A 12,840-nucleotide genomic window follows, 5' to 3' on the forward strand; every position below is an offset into this window, starting at 1 on the left:
TCTCTGGCTATCTATCCCTTTCTGTAGATTAATGAGGCAAAAGTGTTTTATCGTGTCGTGCGTTAAATATTTAATACAATATCAAATAAATGTTGCATAAGCCGGCTGTCATTTAGCATCTTGCGTGAGTGTTTGAGACGTTTTTTTTCTGTGTTTACTCTGGAATATTATTCAAGATTCTGTGGACAAAGCCTAGACAAAGATTCTCTATATATACCCCCTATATGTACACGCCGCTCTCCACAAGAACCGATCGAGTAAGTGCCAAATATTTGACCAATATTTTATGCATCATTAAACATCATTTTATTTGCTCATTTCAAGCCATTTGTATATGTAAATGTTTCTCTTTTACTTCCTTTTGAAATAACGGATATCTTGTCACATTTCAAACATTTTTATGGGGCCATTTCCAAAAAAAGGGGAGCTGGGAACACAAAGGTAAGGGTAGATAAAATTTTGATTTGATTTGGATATCGTGGGCATTTTTTAATGGCCTCCTTTCGCTGTTATTGGATAAATTCTTGTGTTTATGGGAAATTCCATGTAATTTTATCTTTAATTTTTACTCTGAGCTGTGTACCCGGGGAGGGGAGCGGGGGAGGGAGGGAAATAAAACGACGGCACGTTGGACTCCTTCATTTCGAATTGCAGCCATTAAGGGGCCCGGTGCACGGTATCCCGAATGAAATAGAAGGCCATTAGCCACATCACCACATTTTCATCAGTGCCAGAGCTGGAGCCTCCCCCCCCGGGCTACCCCACCGTGCCCAATCCTCCCTTCATTCATTCAGAGCCATCCACAGAGTACACAATTAATTGGAAGCAAACGTTTTGCTGCCTGCCACAAAACTTACTTTCAAGCTAGTTCATTTGCCACGCCCCTATCCCTAGCCCTATCCATACACACACACACAGACACACACACACTGGCACAGACACGTGCACACGTAGATGGTGGGGCATGTGGCAGCGAGCAGCAGGCAGCAGGCAGCATCCCAACGTAAGTAAATAATGCGTAAAACAAGTCAAGCGTTTTACGAACACTCCCATTTCTCATCAGCATCCCCTAAGCTCTCCCTCACCACCAAAGGTGAGCTCTCTGCCCCCCCCCCCGGCCCCCTTTTTGGGGCAGAAAACAGTCAATTGTAAAATTGTAGCAGCCAACAAAGCGTGGCAGAGGAAGCTAAGCGGACGATGAGCCGCCTCCTAATGATGACGGCAAAATGGAGCTGGAACTGGAGCTCCAGGATTGCCAGGAGCCAGGAGCCAGGAGCCAGGTCCCGCTAGGTCCCCCTCCTATCATTACGATGCTTGCTAACTAAGGGATGGGGGGGGAGGGGGGCGTGTGCGGAGGGGGGAGAAAAAAATATTTACACACATGTGGCTAAAGTTTCCAACGCTTTCAGGCTCCGGTTTCTACCTCACTTTGCTGTTATTCTTGTTAACGCAAAAATTGTCTGTCACTTTGAGACTTCCGTCATCATCCTCCTTCGCATACAGATGGGATACATGATGAGATGGGGGGCAGTAGCAGTAGTTGCAAGGGGAATAAGTGCAGAGGGGGGGTGGGGACTAAGTGAGAGCGTAGCAAGTGGGGCAAAAGGAAAAAAGCGTCTGCTCTGGCCTGGGTCTGGTCCCCCACTTGAGGCACTTTAGTCATGGCAACATTTTGTGTGTGTTTGCCAACTCCTTCTCATCAGCAACAAAAATATATATCTTTTAGAAATTATAGCACTCAAACCTGATCTATCCACTCCCCCTGCCTGTTGCCTGTGGCCTTTTGCCTTTCCCTGCAGGGCCCTGCTTTGAGCACTTTTAATCAGCGAATCAAAGGCTGGTTTATTTGTTCATAAGTATTGGCAAACAGTTGCTCAAAAGAAGCCACCGAAAGTGGTAGATACAGGGGTTTCGATGGAGAATGGAGCTTGATCTAACAGAATCAATGGGGCTTTAGTTCTTCCTTTTTATTCAATGGCCAAACACCTGCTCTAATCTAATATAATACTAATATTTTGGTGGTCCTTCTATGGTCTGTCACAATTAAAAACCCAACGAATGCATTCATTCACCTGCGTTATTCATGGTGTCAAAGTGAATGAAGAAAAATTGGAATACACTGGGGCACCCAGCCACCACTGAAATCCCCCACTAGAACTCCCATACCATACCCAAATGAGCAACAACAATGGGACAATGAACAAATGGCATTCCAAAGGAAAAAGTTTTTTTTTTCTCGTTCTATTTTGACCCTGCGAAAAGTTTTGTGGTGGTGGTGGCGTTTTTTTTTTTGTCCACTTTTTGACAACGAGCTTTTGAAAAATTGTATGCCATAAATCAAGGCGGGGGCGTGTGTACGTGATGCACACAAAAGTACCACACATAATCGCATGTATAGAGGTCCAACAAAATGGAAAACTTGCACAAATAATTTGGCATAAACAGCAATTACTTAGAAAAATTCACGAACCGAATACCCAACAAAAGAACCTACAACTTTATGCTCAACTATTTTTCAACAGCTCCATTTGCATTTATTTACACACACACACACACACGCACACACACACACACACACACACACGTATTTCTGATGGTTTTTTTGGGGACATGACTTGTAAAGTACATATTTTTCGGACAATATACCATAAAACATGATGCTTTTCCATGAAATAGAAAAATGAAGAAAAAGCAAGAAATGTTGCTGAGATTTTTGTATAGCAAAGAAAATACGAAAATGCTGAATATATAATGTTTGTGTTATTTCGAATTTACATAGGATATAAAAGACTTGTACTGTCTTTGAGTATTTCCATGATTTTTCCACAGAAATCATTTGTAACCATTTTCATAATTAATTCGAAAACATTTAAAAGGGACCCTTCAAAATATAATTCCTCTCAAAATGACAGACACAGAAAATGTTTATTTATTGCGACCCACAAACTGATTCATTAAAATTCATTAAAAATTCCTAGAAATTCCATTTCGAACCCTTTTCATAAAATTTTGTGCTTCTATATGACCCTACCTCTGGGCATTTTCATGCATCATCCATCTTAATCTCATTGACTTCTTTGGCTGCTGATTTGCTTTCCATTTTCCTTCACTTCTAATAAGCCTAATGGCATTCCCGGAGCCCCCAAAAATACATAAGTATATATATAATTTATTTCACGTAAAGTTGATTAAATGTTTCTTTCTCTCTTTAGCATGGAAGGGAAAAGCATTTCTGCTTAAGTTTCTTGTGCCATGAACGAACGAAAAAGAAAAAAACACACACACACACACGCAAAATCCCTCGGCACACGCAGACCACATGGAAAAACAAAAACTCCTTTTGTTTCGGCTGCTGCTGCTGCTGGCGGAAATCCGCTTAACTGTGCGTGAGTGTGTGTGTGTGTTTTTTTGGTTGTATTTCTTGTGGGGGTATATTTTGGTCCTGACAACGAGGTGCTCCAACGAATGCTGGCGGCAGCTCTGGCCGCAGACAACAATCCATCAAACACTTCGGCCCAAACCCAATTCAATCAGACGGATCATCAATCATGTTCAGCATATTTCCATCGATGCCAAAACACATCGTAAATGTCGCATAAATGGCTGGCCACACATGAACACAAGGAAAAGTGCTGAAACTTTGAATCGATTGTACGCAAATGATTTGTGCACGAGTGGAAATTTTATTTGAATGTTCTCAAGATGGCAGATATCGATTCAGATTCAGAAATTACAGCACAGAATCTTCCTTGTTGGGCCTGAATATTATGCTCTTTGCAAGGATATTTCTGGATTATTTCTATCCCCATATTTGGCCAGGATCAGGGTTAACAAACTCATTAGGTGTTCTACCAGCCCACCTCCTGCCAAACCCACAAACACACACACACACACACACTCTACAAGCCATCCATGCACGTGAACATTAAGTATACGCCGCATGGGCCCAACTTCCGCGTATCAATGCCTTCAATGACGTGGTGGCCGTGCCTCGCTTGGCTGCTGCCGCTGCTGGTGCTGCTGCTGCGGCTTCTGCTGCTCCATTTAGCGTAAAAGCATTTAAGCCAAACAAAAGCTGGGGCCAAAACACACACACACACACACACACACACACACACGGGCAGCTGCTCTCGGGATAAAATAGAAAAAGAGTACTGCTGCGGTAATGGTGAAGGTCAGGCTGCTGTTACGTTTTTTTGGCCTAAACTTTTGGTCTTTGTGCCTGTGCCCGTGCCCGTGCTGCTGCTGTTGTTGCCGCCTCAGGCTGCCAGTGCATCCGCCCTGCCCTGCCCTGCCCTGCTCTCTCTCTCTACCTCTGGCTCTCTCTCTTTCTGTTTGGTCATGCGCTCTCCGGCCCCAAATGGTAGCACAGTTTTAGTGATGCTGTCTTGGATTTGTTGCCCTTATAACAGTTGAACAAATGCAGACTTGTGGGCGCTGCTGCTACTGCCACACGGGCTCTGTATCTGTGTGCGTGTATGCGATATTTTCATAACTTTTGTGGCCACAAACAGTAGCAGGCACAGCCAACAGAAAATAAACCATTGTTGTACCTTCATTTACCCTTTCCTTTCATAAAAGTTTGCCACGAAGAGGCACAAATAATGGCCTACTGTTTGTTTTTTTTTCTCAGCGATCTACCAAAAAGAAACTATTTCTGGACAGCCAAACCTTCTGTAAGGGCATCTTTGCTTTCGGCTTTTTTAGCGCTTGGTTTTTGTTTTTTATTTTAGTTATGTGCACGTCAAATTGCCACTGCCGCCAAATGGTTAAACAACACAAAAACATAAAAGAAATGTACATATGAGTTATGTTTGGTGGTTCGGTATGCACCTGCATGGGATTAGGTGCCACCGACCGCTGAGCCCTAGGGACTAAAAAACAACAACAACAATCTCCATGAGTCTGTGCAAAAATACATGGAATAAACGGACACGAAAGCGTTAAAAAAAACCAAATAAATGTCCTAAAAATAAAAGCATGTTTTCCATAAAAAAGAAATACATATATGGTAGAAATGGGAAGGAATACGCAACTCAAATGATTTTGGGATAGCAAAAAACGTCCTTTATGCCCTTTCAAGAGTATCAAATCGTTCATCAACGAAAGTTAGAGGTGTTTCACAATGAATTTCTGTTTGCGGTTTAACTGGAAGAAATATAAACCAAATAATTGGCGAGTTTGTTCTAAAAACTTTGATATGAGTGCATTTTTTCGCTTGGTTTGAGGGAAACTCTTTCCGTTTTATTGGGTAATTGGTATACTAGTATTTTCCGTTGAACCACCCACCACTTGCCATCCAATTATAAGCATTCTTGTGTTACACTGAAGTCCTTAGTCGTTAACCAGAAAATAGCTTCAAGTTTCATTCGCTTGCATATTTTCGACATTCTAGAGCTCAGTGTAGAGCGAAAATACGGAAAAATACGGAAAATGATTGCCATTTGCTGGCACTTCAGCGAGAGAGTAAGAGAGTGGGAGGAAGGGAGGCAGGGAGGCAGGGAGGGAGTGGTGTCCCGAACTAAATCCTCAGTTAGATAGATGGGCATAAGCTTTAATAACTGACTGACAGGCGCTGAAGATGGTCTCGTCTCTCTCTCTCTCTTTACCCGTGATCCTGTGCCACTTTAATGTCATTTTCATAATATGCCCAGGCACCTTAACATTTTTATTATCTCCTGGGTGGCGGCGGGGGCGCTCTCAAGTAAAGCCTCTCTAACCCCGAGGACTCCTTGGCAAAACTTTTATGGTGCCGCTCTTCAGGAACAAAGGCCGTGGGTGGGGGGGGGGGGGGGGAAGCTAAAGTGGTTGTGGATCTGGATGGTAAAGTGAAAGCTGACAGAGCAAATGCGTATTTAATTCCACTTCTATAGCTCTTTGCCACGCCCCCTTCGCCATGGTTGGGGGCGATTGTTGTTGATGCGTTAACATTAATAAATGTCAGAGTATACCATTGCACTGCCGACAGGAAGGAGATGGCTGTTGTATTGTTGCCCTCTCGCTCACACTAAGTTTTACATATTGCATACATTTCAGCATTCACAAAGAGACTGGGAGAGAGAGAGAGGTAGAGAGGTAGAGAGCGAGTAGAGGGAGAGACAAACAGACGCTGATTGTCAGAGCTTTTTAAATTAATTAGTCTCATTTTTTGTCTCTCTTCAATCTCTGGTTTCTGTGCTCTGTCTCTGTTCCACACACACTCTCTCTCTCTCTCTCTGTCTCTGTCTGTCTCTGCTGGGCACGTTTGATAAGTTGCTGACAAGCTGATTTTCGACATGAGCCATTCCTCTTCAGGCCATTCCACAATTTTTGGAGCCAAACCAAAAGACTTTAGGCCATGCTTAGGCCTTTACTTCGGTCTCTTCCATAATCGGCTTATGCCCAGGACAGTGCTAATTGATACATTTCCTACAGGCGAATATTACACCGACCGAAAGAAGGGAGAACTCGTTGGGCATATTGTGCGATGTGAATACCAGAACGGACTGCTCTGATCCCTGAGCCCTTTATCATAGGAATCTTATAAGCGAACACCTTTGCTGCTAAGCTGCACTGTGAGAGTGTATCTTTTTCGTTAAATATCTTGGGAGAATGCCTACCCACCTACGTTTCCATCAATCAATCAGCTAAATGATGATTTTCAATTAAGTTTGATGCCCAATTAGAAAACCTGGTTGGAATGCATGGGCTGCAGGGCTGACTTTCTGATTGCTCTTTCTAGAGCAGGAAAACATCATTCGAACGTAAAAGGAAATCAAACACATGCCAATGCATCCACATCCACACATCCACTCTCCATCGGCAGCTAAGCTGCAGCTTACTTTGGCCAACACACACACACACACACACACACACACACACACACATGTATGTGTTAGCCTGGTTTTTGCCTTGGCTTCTGCCAGCCAATTTCCTTCTCTTTCCTATTCTATTTTTTTCCTCATTTTTGTATGGACCTTTTGCAAATTTGTTCAAGGGAGCTAAACTTTTCAATTTGTACTCGTTCTCGTATCTGGAGCAAAATCAGATTCGTCCACATATTTGCCTTCAATTTAAATGATGAGAACATCATTTCCCCTCTGCCAGATAACTCAATTATTTATATATTTACATGAAACTCGTCTGAGGAAAACTGCAACTAAGCGGAAAAAACTAATGGGTGAAGGCCTTGGCTAACTTTTTGGGCTAAACAGCTCAGTGCTAGGCTTCGGCCATACAGTTTTGCTTGGTTAGTTTATTTGGCAATTAGTTGGAACTGTTAGAGGAGAATCTGCTGGAATTAAAAACTGTTTCGATTACAGTCATGAGAAAGGAACGATTGCGACGGTGATCTAACGCATGGGAGAGTGTTCTGTATTTTCTAGTATCTAGTATTTTCATAGAAGTACCACCGTTTACAGAGGCATGTTAATCTAGCAGCGAGCTTACAGCAAAAGATCAAATTCTTTTGAGGCGTTACAGAGAAGAGCCATGTTAATTCAGCAGTAAGCTAACAGCGAAATAAAACGGGAGCGAGAGCCACATTAACTTCGAGATCTATGTATGCTCTTGTTCGGCTTTCGCTTTAGTTCTTTGCTGTGCGAAAGGGAGAGGAAGACGAGAAGGAACGAAGGCCGATCTGCAAGCCGAGCTTTTGACTAGCCTAGGCGGCGCTGCTGCTCCGCTCTCACCACCACCGATGAGAGCAACTCCCGTATTGCGCTCTCGTTCTTCGAGGAAGCTTTGAGTCAACCACGCGGCAGTTTTCCCGTCCCCCATTCAAGGCGTGGCACTCACGGGATTTGACAATCTTAGAAGTAGCTAAAGAATCCTTGAGACCTCATAGAAGCTTTGCGAAATGGTTGATTTATTAATACGACTTTAAAACGGTAAATATTTTCCCATTTTCATAAATGTACACTTTCTGGTTACACTGAAATTTATTTAAAATGTCATAATATTTACATACGAGTATTTCCAATGAATGACAAAAGTTTAATTAATTTGCACTTTATTTAAAAAAAGTTGAAAAGTTGTGAAAAGAAAAATACTGCAGCAATGTCAATTGCAGTTCATGAAATTGTCAAAATTCGATCAATTATGAAATGCACAAAAATATTGCAACCAAATGTCAGGGCAACTGTCGTATTCATCTGCCAAAAAGTGCACCAAATTGGGTGATTTCTCATTCACCAAATAACAAAATATATATCAAAAGCCAAATAAAATTGGGGTCAACCAAAACGAAACGAAACTGGACTGGACCGGACCGGACCGACAGACACACCACCCACCAGCCAGGCACCCACCCAAATGAAAATGCCTTTACATCCAATAGAACACAAAATCAATGCAAAGTTTTCAATATGTACATATGTACATACATACAAATACCCGATGTTCACTATTCAAATGCCACTCGAAGAGTAGTGTAGTCCTTCAATGACTTTTGGTCCCCTATCAGATTCACTCTCATTGATATACGAATGCGTTCGCAAAGAAAAGTTGGAATTAAAAACACTCCAACTGTGTGTTATCCAGTCGGGCACTAGAGAATGGAGATTGCAGATGGAAATACGTGTACGAGTGCTCGAAAGGGGATAAGCCCTGGCCATGCACAAAAAACAAAAAAAAAAAGGAAAGGAAAGGAATGAAACCAAGTTGAGGAAATCAATATTATGCAGACAGGCAGACAACGAGCCATCATATCATCATGCCTCTCATTGTGACGAGTGGACTGACTGCCAGCTCAACTGTTGCACGGATCCATGGCCTCTTCGACTGGCTAAAATTGCCACTTGACAAATTTTCACAGCTCTCTCCATTTCTCTTTGGCCAAAAGTTTTGTGTGTGTGAAAACATCCATATGGGTGGCTGTGGGTGGCTGGGTTGGAAAAGTTTTTCCTTTCGAAAGTCCAACAACTTGACCGAACCATTTCAAATGGCTAATCGTCAAATGCTCTGGCAATGGCTTACCAGGGACATGCGATCTCGATATCTCGACATGTCTCTCTCATTAAAAAGTAAAATAAACAAGAAGGGCGCAAAAACTTTGCCCCGAAAAGGAAAAGCAACAGCCAAAAAGTGCCAGCCAGTACTGTAAAACCCACTTGAGAACGCAGCAAAAGTTTTCCATTTATAACGAGCTCAGGTTCTCTCGAGTGGGGTGCAAAGGCAGAAGGGGAAGGGGGAAGGGGAAGGGGAAGAAGGGCTATGACTGCTGTACAAATAGAAATAGCATCCAATGCCGTGGGTTATGTGGTGTATACGAGTGTGTATGTATGCATGTACATATCTTTGCTGTCTCATTTTCAATGTGTGTGTGTGTGCGTTGGTTGGGTGGACCAAAACTTTAAAAGCGCCGTAATGAAATTGTTGGCAGTATCCATCCTCACACAGCAGCACAGGGGGCACAGGGGGCAGAGGGGGCACAGGGGAGCGACATGGGGACACACTCAGACAGTCAGCATCAACACCATTTTATGGCAGGGTTCCGGCAAAGAGCTGCTTCCCGCAGCTTTTGGCATAAGCCAAAAAGTTGCCTGCCCCTAAAATGTTTCGCAGGGGTTACCCGGGCACCCGGATAGTCTCCAGGATAGCAACAGCCGCCACTATAACTGAAAAGTGTGCTAAGTTTTTGGTTGTTTTCAACAGACAGAGAGAGCGTCGTGTTTGGGTTTATGGCCATTTGAAGAGCTTAAGATCTGAATGAATTATATTCGATTAAATGAAAAGTTTTTGCCTTTAGCCGGTTAATGTATGTTTTCCAAAGTACTTTGAAGATCCACGGACTTAAAGCAAAACATTTAAGCATCCTGTACAATAAGTACAATAAGGAAAGTTTTCGAGCACTGTCCGAGCTGTTCCGTTTGTGTTGTCTTCCGCGAACTTTTCAAATTAAAGAAACCGATTTAAACACACATTCAAAAACAAAAACTCATTTGTTGTTTGGGTCAGAATCATTTGGCAGGTCCTGGGAGGATTCTGTGGAGCCTTAAGTTGAAACATTAAAGATTACATAGAGACAGAGATACGTTTTTCTAAGCAAGCATCAAATGTGCTTTGAGAATTACATTTTTTCTTAAATTCGAAAGTACACTCCAAAAATATTTAGTTTAGACTTTCATCACTGCAAAGTCCTTTCATAATTTGTAACTCTGAGCTGGAAAGTTACCTCATCAAATATTTACCTTTCGGGCACACGCCGCACTTTATTGTTTAACCCAATAAACTTTCCGATTGAATAATTCAACAAAAATCAACTACATGCAACAAAAAAATATTGTGTACAATACCGTATCGTACCGTTTCGGGCAGCATTGTTTCCATCATTATTTGTGCATGTTAATTGGCCATTTTCATCGGTTATTTGTTCGAACTAATTACGGAAATAGAGTGGAAAATGCCGCATTTCAACGATACTCGTGTACATGAATTAATCAAGTTGCCAGCTCCAATAATGATGGCCATCTGCTTCTGCTTGAATCTCAAAAAAGGATCATTTAATCAACCAGATAATTACGACCCCACCGGCATTTGCATAAATTATCAAACTACAAAATAAATCGAATCGAATCAGTCTGAGATTCGGTGTCGATTCGGTGTTAGTTTTGGCTCGAATTATGCCATAATTATGGCCATTATTCATGAAAGAGTTAATGGTCTTAATGGTCTTTGGTGCCACAAATATCTGTTGTTTAAATAAAGGCCAACTGTTTTTCTCACTATGTTCTAAAAAATGTATTTCTTTTTGTGTAAAAACGAAGCAGTCGTTGAAATTATGGTCTGCTCTGCCCCAAAATCGACTAATGTTTTATTCAGTCTGTTCTGTTCGTTGCTCGGATCTTACGTGTTATTTTTTCAAAAATTTTGTGTAAAAAATTTCTTGTTTGTTTTCAAAATTTTTGTTGTTTCCTGTTGTGTTGTACTTTGTTTTTACTATTAGGGATTAGTATCGTGACGCTTTGGTTTATCACTCAAAAAATTCTTAGACCACATTTTCAAAATGAATCGCCTTCGTGGGACCTTCCTGAGCTCAATCATCCGGGCTAGCAGTCCGGTGGTCTCGAACATCCGCCACGCATGCGGAGAGGTGCCGGGCGCCAAGGGTCTCGTGGTGGGCATCTACCAGAAGGAGGGCGACAAAGGCCCGAAGCTAACGTCCAGCGGCGAGAAGCTGAACGAACGCGTGCACGGCAGGCTCGAGGAGCTCATCTGCCAGACGAAAATCGATGGGCGGCTGGGACGGGGCAAAGTTTTCAACAACATCGATCCGGAATACAGCGCCATTGCCGTGGTGGGGGTCGGACTGGAGGGCATCGGCTTCAACGAGCTGGAGATGCTCGACGAGGGCATGGAGAATGTCCGCAAGGCAGCCGGCATTGGGGCGCGCTCCCTTCAGGAGGTTGGCTGCCAAGAGGTGTGGGTCGATTCCATGGAATACGCCGAGCAGGCGGCCGAGGGCGCTGGCCTGGCCACATGGTGCTTCACCCAGCAGCTGTCCAAGAAGAACACCCCGTTGGTACCCAAACTGGAGCTGTACGATTCCCCCGAGCTGGACAACTGGACGAGAGGGATCTTCAAGGCGGATGCCCAGAATCTGGCGAGGCGGCTCAGCGATGCAGCCGCCAACTGCATGACCCCCACCACATTTGCCCAGAACGCCGTGGATGCCCTCTGTCCGTGCGGCATCACTGTGGAGGTGCGCACCATGGACTGGATAGAGACCCAGAGGCTACACTCGTTTCTGATGATCGCGAAGGGCAGCTGCGAGCCCCCCGTCCTCATGGAGCTGAGCTACTGCGGCACCGAGCCCGAGGAGAAGCCCATCATGTTCCTGGGCAAGGGCATCACCTTCAACACTGGCGGCATCAATTTACGCAGCTGCAAGGAAATGGACGAGTACCGCGCCAGCATGTCCGGGGCCGCCGCCTGCGTGGCGATGTTGCGCTGCTGTGCGGCGCTCTCGCTGCCGATTAATATCGTGTGCATCCTGCCGCTGTGTGAGAACATGCCCTCGGGCATGTCCTGCAAGCCGGGCGACGTGGTCACCCTGCTGAACAACAAGACAATGGCCGTGCGGGATCTGGATAAGGCCGGTGTGGTGGTAATGGCCGATCCATTGCTCTATGGTCAGGCCACTTACAAGCCGCGCCTCGTCGTCGACGTGGCCACTCTGGGTACGGGCACGCAGAAGGCCTTTGGCGGCGGGGCCACCGGCATCTTCTCCAACTCTCACTACATTTGGAAGCAGTTCCAAGGAGCTGGCGCCCTGACCGGCGATCGGGTCTGGCGGCTGCCCCTCTGGAATTACTACAAAAAGCAGGTCACCGACGAGCTTGGCTACGATCTCAGCAACGATGGTCGTGGCCGGGCCTCCTCATGCCTGGCCGCCGCTGTTCTGAGCGAGATGGTCCCCTGCTCCGATTGGGCGCATCTCGACACGCGGGGCACGGGGATGCTCACCACATACGGCATTATGCCGTATCTGACGAAGGGCCGCATGACTGGGCGGCCCACCAGGACGTTGGTACAGTTCATCTACCAATTGGCCTGTCCGAATCACAAGTAATTGTCCAAAAGATCACTTGTAGCAGTTCAATTTCAAAAAAATCATGACGAACAAATAAAAAATTTGGACCAAAGGCAAAAACCTATATCAAATTCTACCCCGGAACTAGTTCACTGTGAGACCGGAACTAGTTCACTGTGAGACCGGAACTAGTTCACTTTGAGACCAGAACTAGTTGCAGGTTTTTTGGAATACCATTGAGTAGCTGTTGCATTTGTGCTCATTTCTTATATTTCAAATGGGGATTACCTCAATGGACCAGTTCCGGCCTTAGTTGAAAGCCCTACCTA

At 44.3% G+C, this 12,840-nt stretch overlaps 2 protein-coding genes across 38 annotated transcripts in view; both read left to right on the forward strand.

Moving 5' to 3' along the window:
- Rbfox1 (RNA-binding Fox protein 1) overlaps nucleotides 1–12,840 on the forward strand; it is a 126,779-nt gene that overhangs the window by 345 nt on the left and 113,594 nt on the right. For 11 of the 37 annotated variants that reach the window (XR_004470576.1, XR_004470578.1, XR_004470577.1 and 8 more), the window contains exon 1: nucleotides 47–257. The gene's annotated coding sequence lies outside the window, so the exon portion shown is untranslated. Of the gene's footprint in view, nucleotides 1–27; nucleotides 258–12,840 lie in introns of those variants that run through there. The other 26 variants (XM_033384806.1, XM_033384805.1, XM_033384807.1 and 23 more) reach the window with 11 other exon arrangements.
- LOC4813116 (cytosol aminopeptidase-like) lies at nucleotides 10,791–12,631 on the forward strand. The gene has a single exon (XM_001353740.4). It carries the CDS (start codon nucleotides 10,985–10,987, stop codon nucleotides 12,548–12,550), a length of 1,566 nt encoding a protein of 521 aa, XP_001353776.3. The 5' UTR covers nucleotides 10,791–10,984; the 3' UTR covers nucleotides 12,551–12,631.

Source organism: Drosophila pseudoobscura, chromosome X, assembly GCF_009870125.1.
Source record: "Drosophila pseudoobscura strain MV-25-SWS-2005 chromosome X, UCI_Dpse_MV25, whole genome shotgun sequence".
Taxonomy (NCBI): Eukaryota; Metazoa; Arthropoda; class Insecta; order Diptera; family Drosophilidae; genus Drosophila; species Drosophila pseudoobscura.